Genomic DNA, 18,999 nt, shown 5'->3' with positions numbered 1-18,999 from the left:
CGTCATGGGCAGCCAATAGGAGTTCGTGTAGAAGAGAGTCTGCTCAACAGCTTGTTATTTGGTGGATTGTGGCAGTAAATCGGGGCGAGTGGGGAATCCGGCGCAGGAACTGCCGCCGCGGCCCGGAGTGGTGTTTCCCGGACGGGGGCCCACGGCGATCAGTGGGGTGGAGGACTCGAGAGCTGACAGCTCGCACTTCACCCTCAGTAGGTAGGTGGGGAGAAGGGAAGCGGGTATACTGAATGGTCTAAGCGGCAGTAGCAGCTGGTGCTGCTGCCCGGGGTCCCAGTGCAGTTGGAAGCTTTGGAGGAAGGGAGGAAGATGCTAGGCAAGCGGTGCAGCGAGCGCAGGAGAAGTGGCAAGTCAGGGAATAGCGGCAGCAACTGCAGGAACCGCCGCGGCAGCCCCCTCCTCGGCCGCTTCCCCCGGTTACCCGGGAAAATGGCTGTGGGGCTGGCCGCGCCGCTAAGTTTGCTTCCGCGCGGTGAGAAGCCGGCTGCTTGGGGGAGTCGGCCCCCAACTCCGTGGTGCGTCCTTCTCTATGAAGTCCATGGCAGGACCCTGGGGGCTAGGGGCTGGGTAGCTGGTATCTCTCCGGGCTGTACAAAAAGTTGAGGCGGGCGCGGGAGGAGGCGGCGGCTGCCGCTGTGCGGCTCCCCTCCCCTCCCACACCCTACCCTGTCCGGGCCACCTCCCCTCCTCCTCCCCGCCCCCCAGCCCCCTCCTCTGCGCTGGGCTCCCCATGAGCTCGCGGCTCCGGGCAGCAGGCCGCCGCCCCTGCCCCTTCGGGTGAAGGAGCGCTTCTCCTTCTGACATGGTGCAGAGCGAAGGAAGGAGAGCAATGGCGCCGTGACACTCCGCTGCCGCCACCGCGGGCCCGGGGCGGGCCGAGGGGGCCGAGCGGCGGAGGCGGGGCGCGGGACGAAGTCTGGGTATCCGGGGGGCGGCTGAGTGGAGGCTCGGCGGTCGCCCGTCTAGAAGACCTGGGGAAGCCCAGATCGTGCCCTGCCCTTTTCCAGGGCGATCAGTCCAGGGGCTCGGAGTTGAGCATTCCAGATCAAAGTGACCAGCGAGGCGGGGGCGCGGTGGGCCGCTGCGGAGCTCCGGGGTGGACCAGGCTGCCCTTTGGCGCCGGTGGGATTCTCTTTGCCCTCTCGGCTCCTGCGTCCTGGCTGCCCTCCGAGGGGGTCTTTTCCTTTGGCTGCTGAGGGTTCTGCCCCTCCCCGCTGGCGTTTGTTTACTTTCTTTTCCTGGGTCGCTCCCCGCTGTTGACTGATTCTGTGCCTGTCTTCCCTCTCCACGGTTCTAGCGACAGCGAAGATAACTCGTTGAGCTGGAACCCCACAGATCACCAATAAAAATGAAGGTAAGTAGAATCAACTCGTCTGAACCTCGTGCCCTGGACACTGCCAGTGGTGAGGCTGGTGCCTTGGAATGTCATCTTTTTGTTACTTAAAATTGATTTCTCCACTAAGCACTTTTGGAAATGGGAACATGTGAATGGTGAGAAATATTTGTAATGCAGTCAGTTCAGCTCTCCTGTAGCAGTTAGCACTTTGGAAAGGCTGGGCCAGCCTTTCAATTGTTGTCCATTCGGCTAGTATTTTTAAACACTTCCTGTGTTGGCAGTAACCTTTGCAGAAGTAGAGCTTTTGTCTTGCTTTGGTTCTTTGGGGAATTTTTTGGAAATATTTTTTTTCTTGTGTGATTTTTCTCCCAATGTGATTTTCTGAGAGAAAGAATATGTGGATTGAGTAAAAGAGATATCATTTTCTTCTTGGTGGATAAAGCAGATTTCTACTGTTACCGTATTTGAGGTTGAACTCAAAACAATACTTAGTTTCAGTTTAGTCTTTATAGTAAACATTTTAAAACATATATCCGTCCTTGAATACATACACACAGTCACATTCTTCTGAAGACTCCTAATCTTGGAAACATAGATGTTTAAAAAGGAAAGGAAGATCTCATAGCAATTTCTGGAGACATTTGTGTTTCTGGTTAGATATTTATTTGTCACACATATTCTCCAGTTTGCATTCTTTGTAAATGCCCTTGACTTTATCTATGTCTATACCTGATCCATGTCTTATTCACAGTTTTAGCACCTTAAGCTCTAAAAGGTAACATTTTCCTGAACTGTCTCATCTTCCTGTTTTCTTGAAATAAGTGACACATCTCACCTTCTCTAATTTTACTTGGGAAAACTTACTGGAAAATGAGCACAGTTGTTTTCTATTTAAAAATATATAAATAAAGTAAACATGGTTACCTTTGCACCTAGTGATGTTGAATTGAACTTATGAATATGCATAACTTTTGAAGAAATAGGTAAAATGACAGACTGAAATAGCATCATTCTGTAACTCTGGAGATTAAAATGAATGATGGAATGAAATTTCTCACCTTTTAAAGTATCATTCTGATCATGGCCATTTGCTAAAATAGATATTTCTAGCTGGTGGTGGTGGCGGCACATGCATGTGATCCCAGCAACTTGGGAATCTGAGGCAGGAGGATCGTGAGTTCAAAGCCAGCCTCAGCAGGTTAGCAAGTCCTTAGTGAGACCCTGTTTCAAAATAAAACATAAAAAGTGCTAGGGATGTGGCTCAGTAGTAAAGTGCTCCTGAGTTAAATCCCCAGGACCTAAAATAAAATGAAAGTAGATATTTCTTAGTAAAGCTTTTTAAAAAAAAAAAAAAAAAAATACCAAGAAGACCAGTGTAGTAAACTAGTTATGGATGGAGTCCTGAACCATTAGGTCATATATGCATTCATCAGCTGAATTCAGACTTTACCTTTCCGTTACAGCTTTTAGCCAATGAATTTTCCAAAAAAGGTTGACTTCTTATCTGTGTAGGTATACTACATCTAAAACAATGTTGCCTTTAAACAGCTCTATCATCCAATTAATTATGTACTGTTAGTGTTAGATTCAGTAGAAATATTTCTTTTTAATTTGAAAACAATTATGGGAGGCCATACATGAATAAGTTTTATGAGACATTTAATAGGTTTTTTGTTTTCTCTTATTTTTATGTTCCTTATGCAAATATTAGCTTTTTTTTTTTTACAAGACATTTGTATGTGGAGAATAAACGTTATTGAATTTCCTTTCTGATATTTTTTAATTACACTTTTAAACATTTTATGACATTAGGAAATTGGTATATAAAATGAAATGTTGTTAATAAAATGTTTGTTTTGGGGGTATTCAAATTATCAATGATATTAATAAGCAAATACTGTTTAATGTTCTCATTGCTTTAAACACAGAACTTTTTAATGCTGCCTTAGGCTGAGTAAGGGAAAATAGTAGTGACATTCACAGTTTTATGTTCCTTTCATCAGGCGGCGGATGAGCCTGCCTACCTGACAGTGGGAACTGATGTCAGTGCCAAGTACCGAGGTGCCTTCTGTGAGGCAAAGATTAAAACAGTGAAAAGGCTGGTGAAAGTTAAGGTAATATATATGTATGCATATATGTGTATGTTTTTTAATGTAACAGGTTCATTAACTGGATTAAAAGATTAGAGTTTTTTTATCTAGAGGGGAAGAATGAAAATATTTTGTTTATTGAACCCATAATATGTGAAAGCACTGTTATACACTAAGCTTATAGGAAAAGCACATGTTAAAAATTGAGAAATAACTTCAAATGAGAAATTATTCCAAGATGCTTCTATCAAAATACCACGCTCATGATACTCCTATTATTTGGATCTTTCCTGTTTGTAGTAGCATGCTTATTATAATCTGTTTTCTCCCCTTTCATAATGTTTGGGTAGACTGTTTCAGTAATTAGAAAGAACAGTACAGTGGGAATTGTGTTTTCAAGACAACATTAAAAATGAATCAAAAGTTGATTTTTAAGATGTTTTTATGACCAGAAAAAAAATTAGATTAATATATTACTGTATAATATTTGGAGATACAGAAAATACAGGTGAATTATTACTTATAGCTTACTTTTCAGAAACACTGTTAACAATTTTTGTTTCCTTCTAGTAATTTTTCCTTTATAAGTATAGTTTCTGTCAGTCTTTGTTATTTAAATGCAAAAGTTCCTGTTTATAAAAATATTTTTAACATTATACATGAGCTGTAAAATATATCATGAAAGTTCTCCGTGATAACATTCCAAAGAGATTCAATGTGATCTTCTAGGTTTTGTAATGTGCCTCTCATTATTGTTGTTATTCTTGGATCATGCTGTACCTGTAGTTTGCAATTTGCTTTTATTCATTTACATATCTAATGTTTTCCTACCAGAATTAAGCACCAAAAAGAGGAAACATCTGACTTGTTCTATCCCTGACACCTACAATAGGGCCTAATACATAACAGGTTCTTAAAATTTGTTGAATAAATGAATGAACTGGAGCAGTGACTCGAAAAGTGTGGCTCCCAAACATTCAGCATTAGCCTCAACTGGGAACTTGTTCACACTGAAAATTCTTGGGCCCTTTTCCGACTTGTTTCCAAATCAGAAACTCTGGGGGTAAAGTTCAGTAATTGTGTTTTAACAAGCACTCCAAATGTTTCTGGTGCATGTAAAATGTTGAGAATCATTGAACTAGAGAAATGTGATTTGTGTGGTAGAGTTTTTCATGATTCTTATAAATTTTTTATTTAAATTTTGATCTGCCATTAAAACTTTTCTGTAAGTATGGTTAGGATATTGTTTGGTGTTCATTTCTTCTTTGTTTTAATAGCCTTTTAATCATATAAGATTCGGTTACTAAATATTTATGGTAGAGTCTGATTATTTTTACTTTTTTTTTTTTTTTCCCTGTGGCTCTCATTTACTGACAATCAGTACAGTGATAATTTTAGGATTGTTTTTATCATATATACATTACCTAGAATTTGAATTTGCTCATTTGTGTGATTGCTTTATTTGAGATGGTTACCCTATATATTTGGGAGGAAAGGATTTTGGAGGAAGGGAGAAAGGAGAATTAGAAAGGAACTATTTTGTAACTGAATTTGCTCATGATTATTGTTCAGATTAAGGACATCTGGTTTTAAGTAGGCAGTAAAGTTTGATACCTTTTTAAAAAAAATTAAATTTATTCTAATTTGATATACATGAGAGCAGAACGCATTTGAATTTATACTACACATATAAAACACAATTTTTCATGTCTCTGTACACAAAGTAGAGTTACACCATTCGTGTCTTCATACATGTACTTAGGGTAATGGTGTCCATCCACCATCTTTCCTACACTCATATCCCCTCCCTTCCTCTCTCTCTCCCCTTTGCCCTACCCTAAAGTTCCTCCATTCCTCCCATGCTCCCCCCCCCCCCCAAAGTTTGATACTTTTTTAAGAAAATATCTGATAACAACCAGAATCTCTAATGACTTATGACTTATTGATAAAATGCACTAAAGTTAGTTTTAAAGTTATAAAGTAATCATTATAGATTATAGATTTTCTATCGTTCATTCACTCGGCAAAGTTATTAAATGCCTATAATATGCATTGACACTGGCCTACCGCTGGGGATTTAGTAATAAAAGGAAGACTCTGGCTCACAAGGAACTCTAGTTAATGAGAGGGACAATAAGCATAAATATAAGACAATGTAATAATCAGAGGTAACCACAGGATACTAAGAAAGGGCCCTTAAAGACATGGTTGTTACCTTGTTAACATGAATGTATTGTTTTAAACTGAAGCATGCAAATTATTGTGCAAAAATATTTTTCAGGTACTCCTGAAACAAGATAATACAACACAGTTGGTGCAAGATGATCAAGTAAAGGGTCCTTTAAGAGTACGTATGTTATACAGTTTAATATCGAAAATAATGAATTGTAAACTCATACCATAACTTACAGAATTTAATTTTATAATCAACATTTTAAAAGAATGTTAAACAGAAAATAAAAATACAAATGAGATATTTGTGTGGTTAGTATAAATTATGATTTGCAATATTTGTATAGTTAGTATAAATTGTGATATTGCAATAATTGTATCTTTAAAAGAAGGTCAAGCATCTAACATCAGGGTAATTTAATATACATATAAATATGTTAAATCTTCTCCCATCCTTTGTTTTAAATTTTTAGACTGAATTTGTTTTTTTTAAATCGTTGCCGTATCTGAGATGATGCCTGCTAAGTTAGATACCAGTGTTGTAAGCTTGAATCTTCTGTTGTTCTGATTTATCAAGTAAACTATGTTCATTTCATAATTCAATTTAATGAATACCTTTATTATGTGTTCCGTCCATTTCTGGCCATTTCATTATGTAATAAATCTTTGTTATGTCAGAGTACCACTTCGGTTATTATCTGATATACAAAGGTCTGGAAGCTGAAAGAAGGTCAACTGGTCCATCCTTCTGTCTCCAGGTGAACCTTTATCTAAAAGGTCCCTTAAATACAAATGCTGAGTCCAATATTCAATATTTCTATGAAAGAAAATTGAGACTATTTTGGTTGTCTTATATTTTTATGGTTCTTATTTAATTTTCTTGAAGGCAGTGTGATATAAAAAAGCTCTAAAGTAAGATTTAAGAGACTGGGTTCTCATTCTGGAATCTGCAAATTATTTTCTCTTTCTGAGCTATAATTTTCAATTTATAAAATAGGGATGATAATAGTTACTTTACTTAAGCCAAAGTGCTTTGGGGTCAAATAACATAATGAAGATAGGAGCACCATAAATGATAAAGATCTAAGCTACAGTAAGGAAGAATTATGATAAGTATTATTTTTCTTACCTAGATAATGTAGATGGTGGGTGTGATTTGATTTGTTTGTTTAAATTTGGTAAGGAAATTTGGGTTTTATATTTTAGGTTGGAGCTATTGTTGAAACCAGGACATCTGATGGATCCTTTCAGGAAGCTATTATCAGCAAGTTGACAGATGCTAGCTGGTATACTGTGGGTAAGTAGTTAAGTAATTTAATACATAGATTTGATTTGGAGGTTACATATACCTCTATTTTGTGGATACACTGAAGCATTGTGTTGGCAGACAACCATGTATTTATTCTTTCCTGTCAATTTACTGGATATAGCTGGATTAAATTTTAATGATACCCTACTCTTAACAAAAATAGTCATTGCTTGGCCATTTGTATTGTTTCATCCAAGAATGTACTTTGTTTTAGATTACTTTGATATTTCTCTAAAAAAGTAAGAATATATGATTATTTTTCTTCCATAAGAAAAAAATCAGATCTTTTCGTTTGTTCTTTAATTGCAATTACAATTTCATAGGTGCTATTGCTACCTGTTTTATAAGGGTAATCTAGATGTTACCATAGAATTTTCAAGCTAAAAATGTTCTGACAAGAGCAGAGTCAAGCCCAGATGTTTGTAGCTCCATTTTTTATGCTCAGTACAATATGGGTTCTCCTGTTGGCAGATTTCATGAAAGATTTAAACCAACTGCGGTGGATTTAAGGTTTTGAGGATCTCAAACCTCTCAAATTTAGGAAGTCTGGGGATAGCAATGCAAGAATCTTTCTTTTCATAAATATAGTAGGTGATTCTGGCGTGAGTTGTACATACTTAGAAAAACAGACTGCATATGAGCTCCTGGGATCCCAGCTACTGGAGAGGTTGAGATAGGAAAATTTTTGAGTCCAGAGTTCCAGTTTAACTTGGGCAACAGTGCAAGACTCCCATCTCAAAAAAATCAAAGGAAGATGATCATGCTGTTAATGTGAATGTATTCTTAACATTCCATATGTTGGCTTACACTGGTTGTAGAAAACTTTAGTGAGAAGCAACAAGTATTATACTATCTGTAAATGAAAACCTTCAAATAGTACTTAAATAGTTGCTATCATTATGCTGATGAGAATACCAATAGATAATGTTTCCATATCTTGCAGTAGTTTGTACTACACAGTCCTGTGGATTACATCTGATACTATGTTTTATACTGGATACCTGTAGCATTGTTGTTTTTATATTTATATTTTGATATAAGTGGTGTAATTATAATGTAATTACCTTGTCAAAAGAAAGAAAATGATCTTTTAGGTTTACCTTTAGTGTACTTGATTCATTGCTTTGGATAAAAATCATTCATTTCCAGTTAATGCTCAGAGTTGTGAAGAACATACTTTGGTTTAAAATTATACTTCCTGTGTCTTGTTCTGTAGCTTCTATTAGCAGCAACAGTTTGCTGTATGTAACTTCTTTTCCTAACCTTTTTTATTCTCTTTGGACCTATTGTAAGTTGTTGTTTCACAATGAAACCATTATTCTGAACTACATATTTTATTAATCATTGTTGTGGCTATTGATAATTGTTAGAGATTTAAAACGTAAGCTTAAAGTTAATTCTTACAGATTTAATAAATAGTTTTTTTATGTACTGAAGATGACATTGGTCAAAATGACAGAAGTTGGTTTGTGCAGAATCATGTGAAATTATATATTGCATATTCAAATACTAATATTGCATCTTATGATACTTACTATCAAGGTTGCACTCAAATTACTTGTGAGGCTTTTCTGATTCAAATACTAAAATGCTCATGTTCTGCAGGTTTTCACATTCTGGGTTTCTGCATCCCAGAAGAACCATTCGGTTATAAATTATGACCTCTGTACTCTATGTGAGTGGTATTTTAAGATTTCTGAATACAGATTGATACTGAGCATTCTCTATGGGGCTTTTCTGTGTTGGGTAATTACAGAAGAAATTATATCATTCTTATTCTCAAACTACTTAGAACCTAAATTGCATATAATCAAAGTATCAAGCATTAGTGTACATAAGAATCAGTTGGCACTTACAAAAAATGATTTGAGGACCTCAAATCTCCAAATTTAGTATGTCCAGGGATGGCAATGCAAAAATCTTTCTTTTTCTAAGTACATTAGGTGACTCTGATGCAGGTAGTACACACTTAGAAAAACAGATGGCACATGGAGAAATAGAGATTTATTTTGGGAGAAAAATCCAAATTATTAAAGAGGACTGGGGATATAGCTTAATGGCAGAATGTTTGCCTCACATGCATAAGGCCCCAAGTTCAGTCCTCAACACTGTAAAAACAGAATAGCAAAAATAAAATATTAATGATTTTTGCATTTATGTGCATGAATCAGATTTTCTTCTATAAAAAGATTTTGAGAGGCACTATGAAGTTAAAGCACACTCATTATATTACCCTACTATGAGTAATGTTTATTGACGGAGGTGGACCAAAAGAATGGTCAGAGTACACATAATGAGTTTTTTTACTATTTGTTTTAAAACAGTGGCAAACTGAAATGTGTGCATTCTTGTAAGTCATGAGCTTCCTATGTATTTCTTTTATTGAGCATATATTACCCATTATGTTTAATTGCTTGTTTCTGGAAGTTTTCTTCATTTCCCGTTGTCAGCAAACTATTATATAGGTAGAATCAGAAAATTATACAAAGTATTGATATTCTTTATGATCTTTTTTTTTTTTTTTTTAAGAGAGGAGAGAGAATTTTTTAGTATTTATTTTTCAGTTTTCGGTGGACACAACATCTTTATTTTTATGTAGTGCTGAAGATCGAACCCAGCGCCCCGTGCAAGCCAGGCAATCGTGTTACCGCTTGAGCCACATCCCTGGTCCCATTTATGATCTTTTTTTATTTCATGAAATCCCTGAAGTTATGTTGCATTATTAGAAATGAAAAAAGAAGACACCACATTGCTGTCTTGAATGAAATAGGACTTTTGATCATTAATTATCTAAAATTATCATTAGGGTTGGGGTTGTGGCTCACTGGAAGAGTGCTTGCCTAGCATGTGTGAGGCCCTGGGTTCATTCCTCAGTACCACATAAAAATAAATAAATATAATGGGGAAAAATGATTAAGAAAATAAAATGAAATTATCATTAGTCAGTGACATTAATTCCTTGTTTAATATAAGTATTTTTCTTCTGTTATAGCTGGTTAACCAGTTTAAAAGAGATTATGGATATAAAATGATTCAGTGTTTTTAAAATTTTAAATCTAATGCCACTTTGCCCCCCAATGTTGAACTATACATAGCCTCAGGTCATTTTTTTTTTTTTTTTTTTTTTTTAGCATTAGAATATCATCTCTATCATAAAACAGTTGCTTCCTACCATAATCTATTGATTTGACAGTTCTAATCCTTCCACTAAATATAAGGAATCTGTGATATATGTGACTGTTGTTATCTGTCTAGTCATTCAAAAGGTGTCAGAATTGATTTTAGAATTTATATCTCCAATTGAATATTGCAATTAGCTCCTCAAATATAAAACTCAGATATTTTGAATGTACCATTTTTTTTCTTTTTTCTTTTTGTAGTACTAAAAATAGCACATGGTACTTGTAAAAAAAGGAAAATTTAAAGGAAGAAAATGTCAGCAATCTACATATTAAATGTATATATATACATCCTATTTCAGGTTTAACACTAAACTTGATTCTATTGTTTAAATTAGTACAATATTTTTATATCAAGAAATACTTTCTAAGAATCAGATGTTTTTGGCCAGGTGTAGTGGTACATGATTATAAGCCCAGTAACTTGGGAGGCTGAGGCTAGAAGATCACAAGTTCAAAGCCAGGCTCACCAATTTAGTGAGGTCCTAAGCAACAGTGAAACCTTATCTCAAAATTAAAAAATAAAAAAGTCTGGGGATGTGGCTAAGAGGTTAAGTACCCCTGGGTTCAATCCCCAGTAAAAACAACGACGACAACAACCAAAAAAATCAGATATTTTTGTGTCTTGTAGTTATTGTTTGAACATTTGTTATATCAGATTTCCTAGATGTTCTAATTGATAGAGTATTGAATAGAGGATGTTAAATTAAAATGCTGAATAGACTGTACTACAGGCTCATAAAGCTTTTAATTTAGTCTTACATACCCTTTTATGACAATGTTTTTATAATCAAATCAATCACAAAAATGTTTTCAAAACCAGGTGATAAACACTTACTAGGAGGTCATTAATTTAGAGAAGTACTAAGCATCAAAGAAATCTTTGGCTTTAACCCATTATTTAAATGATCATGTAAAAGACTTAGTATTCCCCCGATATTTTGTTAATGTAAATACATATGTATACATACACACATATATAAATTTCTTCAGTTTGTAGATTGCTTAAGTTTTTGAGGGACTTTTGTAGCTATCACACAACTCTTAGAGTAACAGTTCTTTGAGAACTATTGGAACTAAAGCAATCTTGAACAAAAAGAACAAAGCTGGAGGCATCACACTACTGATTTTAAAACTATGGCAATCAAAACAGCATGGTCCTGGTACAAAAACAGACATGGACCAATAGAACAGAATACAAAGCCCAGACAGAAATCCATGCATTTATAGTCAGTTGATTTTCAATGAAGGTGACAAAAGTGGGAATGGAAAATCTTTTCAATAATGGTGTTGAGAAAATTGGATATTTACATGAAGAAAATGGAATTAGAGAATCAGCTTATACCATATACAAAAAAAAAACAAACAAAAAAAACCCAACAACTGAAAATAGATTAACTTACACCTCAAATTATAAAATGACTAGAAGAAAATGTGGCTAGAAGTTCTATCACATTTACCTGGGCGATAAGTTTTTTTTTTTTTTTAATGATTCCAAAAGCACACTGCTATGGTTTGGATGTGGCTTGTCCCCAAGGTTTCATGTGTGAAAGCTTGGTTTTAGTGTAGAGATATGATGTGGTCTGGAACCTTTAAGAGATGGGCCTGGTTTGAAGTGTTCAGGGCATTGGAAGAGTGCTTTTCTTGAAAGGAATTGAGTTACTAAGAGCAAAGTGGCCTTTAAATCTTCCTCTGGCTTCCTGTCTCACAGTGATCTGTCTTACCCATGTACTTGCCATCATGCCATCTGCCATTAGGCCCTCATCACAGGTTGAACTTATTGGGCTGCTTGGTCTTAGATTTTCAGCCTCCAAAACTGTGAGCTGAATAAACCTCAGCTTCAGGTATATTTTGTTTTAGTAAGGAAAATGGACTAATACAATCAACAAAAGCAAGAATATATACATGGATTACACCAGAATAAAAGTTTCTGCACAGCCAAGAAATCATTCAACAAAGAGACAACCTGTGCAATGGGAGAAAATATTTGCAAATAATACATCTGATAAGGAGTTAGTATCTAAAATACATAAGGAACTCAATAGTAAGAAAATAGCCCAATTTAAAAATGGCAAAGGACCTTCTGTGTTCCAGATAAGTTTCCCCAAAGGCCCATGTGTTAAAAGCTTTAGTGTAGAAAGTTTTAGTGTAGAAATATGGTCGCTAGCCTGTGGCATGATTGGGAAGTGGTGGAACCTGTAAGATGTCTGGTCATTGGGTTGTGCCCATGAGACCCCAGCCCTTCCTCTTCCTCTCACTTTTGGTGAATGGTTTTGCTATGCACTGCTGCCATGATGCGCTACCTCGCCACAAACCCCAAAGCACCTACCAATCTTGAACTGAAACCTCCAAAACTATAAGCCTTTTCAAATAAGCTTTTTCTCAAAGTTGATGATTTCAGGTATTTGTTACAGTAACTGGAAGCTAACACAGGACATAGATATTTTTTCAAAAGAAGACATACAAATGGTCAATGGACACCATCATGCACTACATAATGACATTTTGTTCAGTGACTGACCACATATATGACAGTGGTACCACAAGATTATAATTGAGCTAAACAATTCCCATCACCTAGTGACTTCATGAACTTTGCAATGCAACAGTTTACTCACACACACGCTTGTGATGCTGGTGTAAATAAACCTGTGCTGCCAGTTGTATACAAGTGTAGCACATACAATTGTATATGGCACATAGTATTGATAAATGACAATATTATCAGTTTATGTATTTACTATACTATTTATCATTATTTTAGAGTTACTCTTTCTACTTAAGAAAAAAAAGTTAACTGTAAAGCAGCCACAGGCTGGTCCTTCAGGAGGTATTCCAGAAGAAGGCCTTGTTATTCACAGGGGATGACAGTTCCAATGGTGTAACTGCCCCTGAAGACCTTGCAGTATGACGGTATGACAGTGCAGAGGTGGAAGATGGTGATGTTGATGCCCCTGACCTTGTGTAGGCTTAAGCAAATATGTGTTTATGTCTTAGTTTTTAACAAAGTTTAAAAAGTTAAAAAAAAAAAAAGAAAAAATTTAAAAATAGACAAGGCTTATGAGAATATAAAGGAAGAAAGTATTTTTGTGTCGCTGTATAATGGATTTGTGTTTTAAAATGGGTGTTGTTATGTGGGTCAAGGAGTTTAAAAAGTGAACTTTATAAACTAAAATGTTACAGTAAGCTAAGATTAATTTATTATTGAAAAAAGAATTTTACATACATTTAGTGGAGCCTAAATGTTCAATGTTTATAAGATCTACACTAGTGTATGGTTTTGCTCTAGGCTTTTACATCCACTCATCACTCCATCATTGACTTACCCAAAGCAGTTCTGGTCCTCAGATTCCATTGATGGTCAGTGCCCTATACAGGTGCATCTCATCTTTGTTATTTTTCTTTAAGTAGATTTTCGATTTACATCAAGTGTTGTAAAAACAGAGAGACTATTTTTTTACTTTCTATGCAATATTTTTACTGTACCCTATGTTTAGATATTTTAAATACACAGGTACTTACTCTTGTGTTACTCTTGCCTACGGTATTCAGTACTGTAACATGCTGTACAAGTTTGTAGCCCAGGAGCAATAGACTGTATTATACAGCCTACTTATATAATAGGCTTTACCAGCTAGGTTTGTGTAAGCACCCTCTGTGATGTTCTCACAATGATGTAATCACATGATATTACAGTTTGGATCTGGTGTGTGTCCTAAAGGCTCATGTGTTGAAGGCTTAGTCCCCAGTACACAGGTGAAGATTTGGGGAAGTGATTAGATCTTGAGGGCTCTGACCATTGAAGGATTCATACCTTAGTGGACTATTGGGAGGTGGTGGAAACTGGAGGAGGAGGAATCTATTTGGATGGTATGGTTCCTTGGGGGCATACCCTTAGGGACTATACCTGACCCTTTCCTTTCTTTCTGCTTCTCAGCTGCTATTTTATGAGCAGCTTACCTCTTCCACACCCTTCCACCATGATGTTTCTGCCTTGGAGCCAGCTGACAAAGGACTGAAACCATAAGTCAAAATAAACCTTTCCTCTTCTAAGGTGTTTTTCTCAGATTATTTTGTCAAGTTGACAAAAAGCTGACTAACACCACTGACAACACATCCAAGAACATATTCAGACTCTTGTTAATTGATGCATGACTGTAGATGAAAGAACGCTCAATATATTAATCATCAGGAAAATGTAAATTAAAATCACCATGAGGAATCACTTAACACTTGTTGGAATGGCTGTTATCAGAAGGACAAAGGATAAGGAGTACTAACAGGGATATGGAGAAAAGAGAATGTTTGCAACCCTTGTTCATGGGAATGTAAAAAGGATAGCCAATGTAGGTTCCTCAAAAAATTAAAATAGAACTTCTATATTATCCAGCAATTCCACTGGTGTTTATCATACATCCAAAGAAAAATGAAACTAGAATGTCTAAAATCTATTTGCACTCCCATATTCATTGTAGCATTGTTTCTAATCATCAATATATGGAACCAGTCTGAGACTTTATCAACAGATGAATGGATAAATAAAATGTGCTATATATTCATAATGGAATACCATGCAACCTTGAAAAAGAAGGAAATACAGTCACTTTTGACAACATGAATGAATCTGGAGGACATGCTAAGTGAAATAAGCCAGACACAAAAAGAAAAAATGCCACATGAACTTTGTTACAGGAAGAGTCTAAAAAAGTCAAACTCAGAAAAGAGTAGAATGGCAATTATGGGGTCTGTGGTGGGTTGCAGGGGATGAGAGATTGGTGAGATGTTAGTCAATACAAAATTTGTTAAGTAAATTAAAGAAATCTATTGTGTGCAAGAGTAGATTCTAAGTGTTCTCACCACAAAAAAAAATATATGTGATGTAATTCATATGTTAGCTTGATTAGCCATTCCAATGTATACATACTGTATTTCATAACATTATGTTGTATAGTGTAAATATATACTATTTTTATTTGTCAAGTAAAAGTAAATTTCTTAAAAACTATTGGTTCTACCTAGGATATATATACATATATTTTAATTTTAAAGCTTTTATCCCAGCCATGTGAAATATTCTGTTAATCCTAATTGCTGTCCAAAAACATAACAACAATGATATTTATTTTTGTGAAGTCAGAATTCTTGACTTCCTCCCCTTTTTTTTAGCCCAAGAGCAACAGAATATATTATGTAGCGTAGGTGTGTAGTAGGCTATACCATCTAGGTTTGTGTAGGTTTATTTTATGCTTCCTTATACCAGCTTATTATGTCTTTTGATTCTTCCTTAACTAAATTAATTATAGTTCATTGGTTAACTTACTGAACCTCAGTTTCTTTATCTATAAAAGAAGGATAATGATTCCCAACTTGCAGAGATTTTTGTGTGGATTACAATATGGTAGAAGCTTAATTAGCGGTAGATAATTACATCTTTGGAAAGATATAACTTTGTTTACTGTTATTATTTTACTGTCCTACATTATCATTGTTATGATAACAGGTAGGCAAATATTTTTTGTATTTAGTAATTACACCCCTGTTGTTTTTTCTCTTTCCATATTTTTATTGGTACATTGTAGTTTTACATAATCATGGGATTTCTTGTTATAAATTCATACATGCACACACAGTATAACAATATAATTTGGTCAGTAGCACTCCGTACACACCCCTTATTGTTTTCTGATTGTGAATTCTAACAGATTAGGTTTAAGGTTTGTATGTTTTGTCTTTTTTATATGATTAGTGTTGTCATGAGAATATTATCTTTTTTGTTTTCTTTTAAGTAGATTTTCGTATTTACATCAAGTGTTATATAATAACAGTGATACTACTTTTGACTTACATCCATGTTCTTTCCTATTCAAATTGCCATTTTGGTGGACATCAGACATAAAGATTATTAAATCCTTAGAGTTAAACTATTTTTCTCTTGGCATGTCGTACCATAAAGGTGAACTAAATCTTAACTTTAGACAACAGCTAATCATTTTGCTCTTATCAAAATCCTAAAGTCACTTTTCCATCTTGTTGTTGTTCTTTTGGATGGTACTTTTATCATGAAAGCCAAGAGAGGAACTTCTTTCAAAGGAGCTTCTTTGAGGGTTTTGGTAATCAGGGATGTCAAGATTAATAACTCCACTATGTTGTTGGATTTTCATGAGTTTCAGAAAATCTTTAAAAGTTACATTACTTAACAAATGTATAAAGTACTTCAATATATACATTTGCGTAGTTTTGTGAATTAAAAAAAGCTATTTCTCTTTGTTTACTTGAAGTAGGAAGGGTTCATTTATAAAACTGTGAAGTAATCATACCACAACCCTCTTTTGAACAGAAACTAAGGAAAATAAATTGTAAAAATTTGTCATCAGAATGTTTTGATTTAGGGCTGCCATTGACAAATGATAGAACCCTGTGAAAAGACTTTGCTATTTAAATATGATATTATCGATCATCCTTATTCTCATTTTCTCTCCTCATACCTACACTTAAATATGTATATGCACAGTATCATTATCTTTACCATTGTAGGCATAAAGGAAAATTGAAACCTTTAAGGTTTTATTCTTTATAAAACTTTACACTACGGGCATTAATACTAAGATGAAGAATTATTTTAAGTTTAATGATCTCATTTGAATTTTGAAAGAATTGTGGTTTATTATACTTGTTAACATATACATCATGATTTTTGATGTACATATTTTGGACATTATTAATCAAGAGCAGATTGGTGATGTAATTGATGGAGGATGTTGTGTTTTATTCTGTCATTGTATGTGCAGGTAGTCATCAATTTTTGGATCATGGACAGCATATAGCACAGCTGCTTTTGTGAAATCATTGTGGTTCTTTGACTATATGCTTCAGGACCTTTTATTGTCTCCTGCATATAAGAGAATATAAACTAGATATCTTTAGTCTCAGAAAGAGAACTGGTTGAAATAGATAAGTACACAAGTGCTTTTATTTAAGTTTTCTTTTAAAAACTTGTTAAAAATAAGTTTATGATTTGAAGGCAGAGTGCTTACTAATGAAGCATCTTTTTTTAAAAAAAATTCAGGATTCTCATTCTGATATTAATATAACTAATTCTTAAGTTATTAAGTAGAGGTGTTATAGAGTTTTCCTTTGTTAATATTAACTTACTCTGTTAAAATGGAAAAGAATCTAGAATTAAGAAAATTAGGATTAGATCTTGATAATGATAATTTTGTATATATATGCTTTCCTGTGAATATGTTCTTTTCATAAGATATACAATCACCATTGTACGAATATGCATTTTAAGTATCTGAGGTGAGGATTCTGTCTTCTTATATTTTATTTCTTCACAATACTAGATGATTTGATGTCTTCTGAAAGCATTTTCTTCTTAATAAGCTTAATATTATGATAAAATCTGTACATTCTGCAAAATTAAACCTATTAATATTATCAAAACTATAGTTAGTTTTATGGGGAGTATTAATGAGAAATTGTTAAACTACCTTTATTTCTTGAACTATTTAAACATAGTTAATTAAGTAGTATGATTGTGTTAAATAGGTAGTAAAAGTAAAAACTTTCATTGAGTGATCATAACTTCTTTTAATTTCTTTTTTTAAAAAAACAACTTTGTATCTTTCTGAAATTTCCTTATTTCAGTCTTTATTTCTGACTCACTTGTAAGTGTCTTTCTAGCAGAAGAAAAGCTTGATCCTTAGGACTTTCAAATTTAACAACCAGTATTTCCATATCATGCAATTAAGTAGAAGAAGTGGCATTAGCCAATAGCATTACTGAAGTCAAACAGCTTCAAGAAGTCAGGGGTACTCCATTGATAACTGTTGCAAAAGAACTCATACTATTTCTTTTAAACCATTTTTTTTTTGCTTATTCTTCTAAAAGGGAAGAAAGTTTAATGTTCATTCTTTGTCGGGTTTGCTAATGTTAAAAAGGTAGTTCTATAGTGATAGAAATTAAAAAAGCAAATGGAAATAAGTAGTTGGGACAGCCATTTAACTTTAGTCTCTTTGGTACATACAGTGTAAAAAAATGTGGTATGTTCATTTTAAAGGGTTCTGAAAAATTGCTAACAAATATTAAACTCTAAATAAATAGCAATAATACCAGTCTTTGCACTGACATTCTTATTTAATTTGTATTCATAAATTCTCTGATATCTTTTACTTATCTCGCAGTGTTTGATGACGGTGATGAGAGAACATTGAGGCGTACATCACTTTGTTTGAAAGGAGAGAGACATTTTGCAGAGAGTGAGGTAGGGTGACAGGGATGGACTTTTGGGGTTTAACAATAGCTATTGGTCTAGAGGTAAAATGTGAATTTAATTCATCTATTTCTTATCCAGACACTTGACCAGCTTCCATTAACAAATCCAGAGCATTTTGGAACTCCAGTAATTGCAAAGAAAACCAATAGAGGAAGAAGGTCCTCACTTCCAGTGTAAGTTTTTCATATTTGGGTATCTTAGTTATAGTTAGTACCACATTAAACAGGTTATTTTCCCAGTATGGCTACATTTGATTGGGTAACCTGGATAACCTTTTTTCAACATCTTGTGTCCTTATGTTAGACATTTTATTTTGAGTAGACCTTATCCTTAATTATTCTCATTACTTTGCCCTCAGATTATCATAACTCCATTTTCAGAAAGGCTACATTTGTTTTAAATTACTTTGCCCAAATCCTTAATCTTAATGATGAGTTCCCTTTCGTAATGGAGTATATGTATTTCTTTTACCTTTTTATTTTCAAAATTTTTCACACTTAAAAATTGAAAGAATAATATAATGAAAACTGGGCATGATGGCTCACTTCTGTCATTCCAGCTATTCAAGAGGCTAAGACAGGAAGATGAGGCCAGGCTGGCAACTTAGTGAAACTCTGTCTCAA

The 18,999-nt window shown here is 34.9% G+C and overlaps 1 protein-coding gene across 3 annotated transcripts in view; it reads left to right on the top strand.

Annotated features, from left to right (window-relative positions):
* Positions 1-103: 103 nt before the first annotated feature.
* Positions 104-18,999, top strand: part of Arid4a (AT-rich interaction domain 4A) — a 75,470-nt gene continuing 56,574 nt past the window's right edge. For 2 of the 3 annotated variants that reach the window (XM_071608012.1, XM_027929741.2), the window contains exons 1-7: positions 109-210; positions 1,310-1,366; positions 3,352-3,462; positions 5,720-5,785; positions 6,817-6,907; positions 18,285-18,364; positions 18,455-18,549. In XM_071608012.1, coding sequence (XP_071464113.1) covers positions 1,361-1,366; positions 3,352-3,462; positions 5,720-5,785; positions 6,817-6,907; positions 18,285-18,364; positions 18,455-18,549 — 449 coding nt within the window. In that variant the 5' untranslated portion in view covers positions 109-210; positions 1,310-1,360. Of the gene's footprint in view, positions 211-1,309; positions 1,367-3,351; positions 3,463-5,719; positions 5,786-6,816; positions 6,908-18,284; positions 18,365-18,454; positions 18,550-18,999 lie in introns of all 3 variants that reach the window. The other variant, XM_071608013.1, reaches the window with a different exon arrangement.

This window comes from Marmota flaviventris, chromosome 2 (genome assembly GCF_047511675.1).
Source record: "Marmota flaviventris isolate mMarFla1 chromosome 2, mMarFla1.hap1, whole genome shotgun sequence".
Classification (NCBI taxonomy): domain Eukaryota; kingdom Metazoa; phylum Chordata; class Mammalia; order Rodentia; family Sciuridae; genus Marmota; species Marmota flaviventris.
The sequence above is the reverse complement of the archived record's forward strand: the minus strand, read 5'-3'. Positions and strand labels throughout refer to the sequence as shown.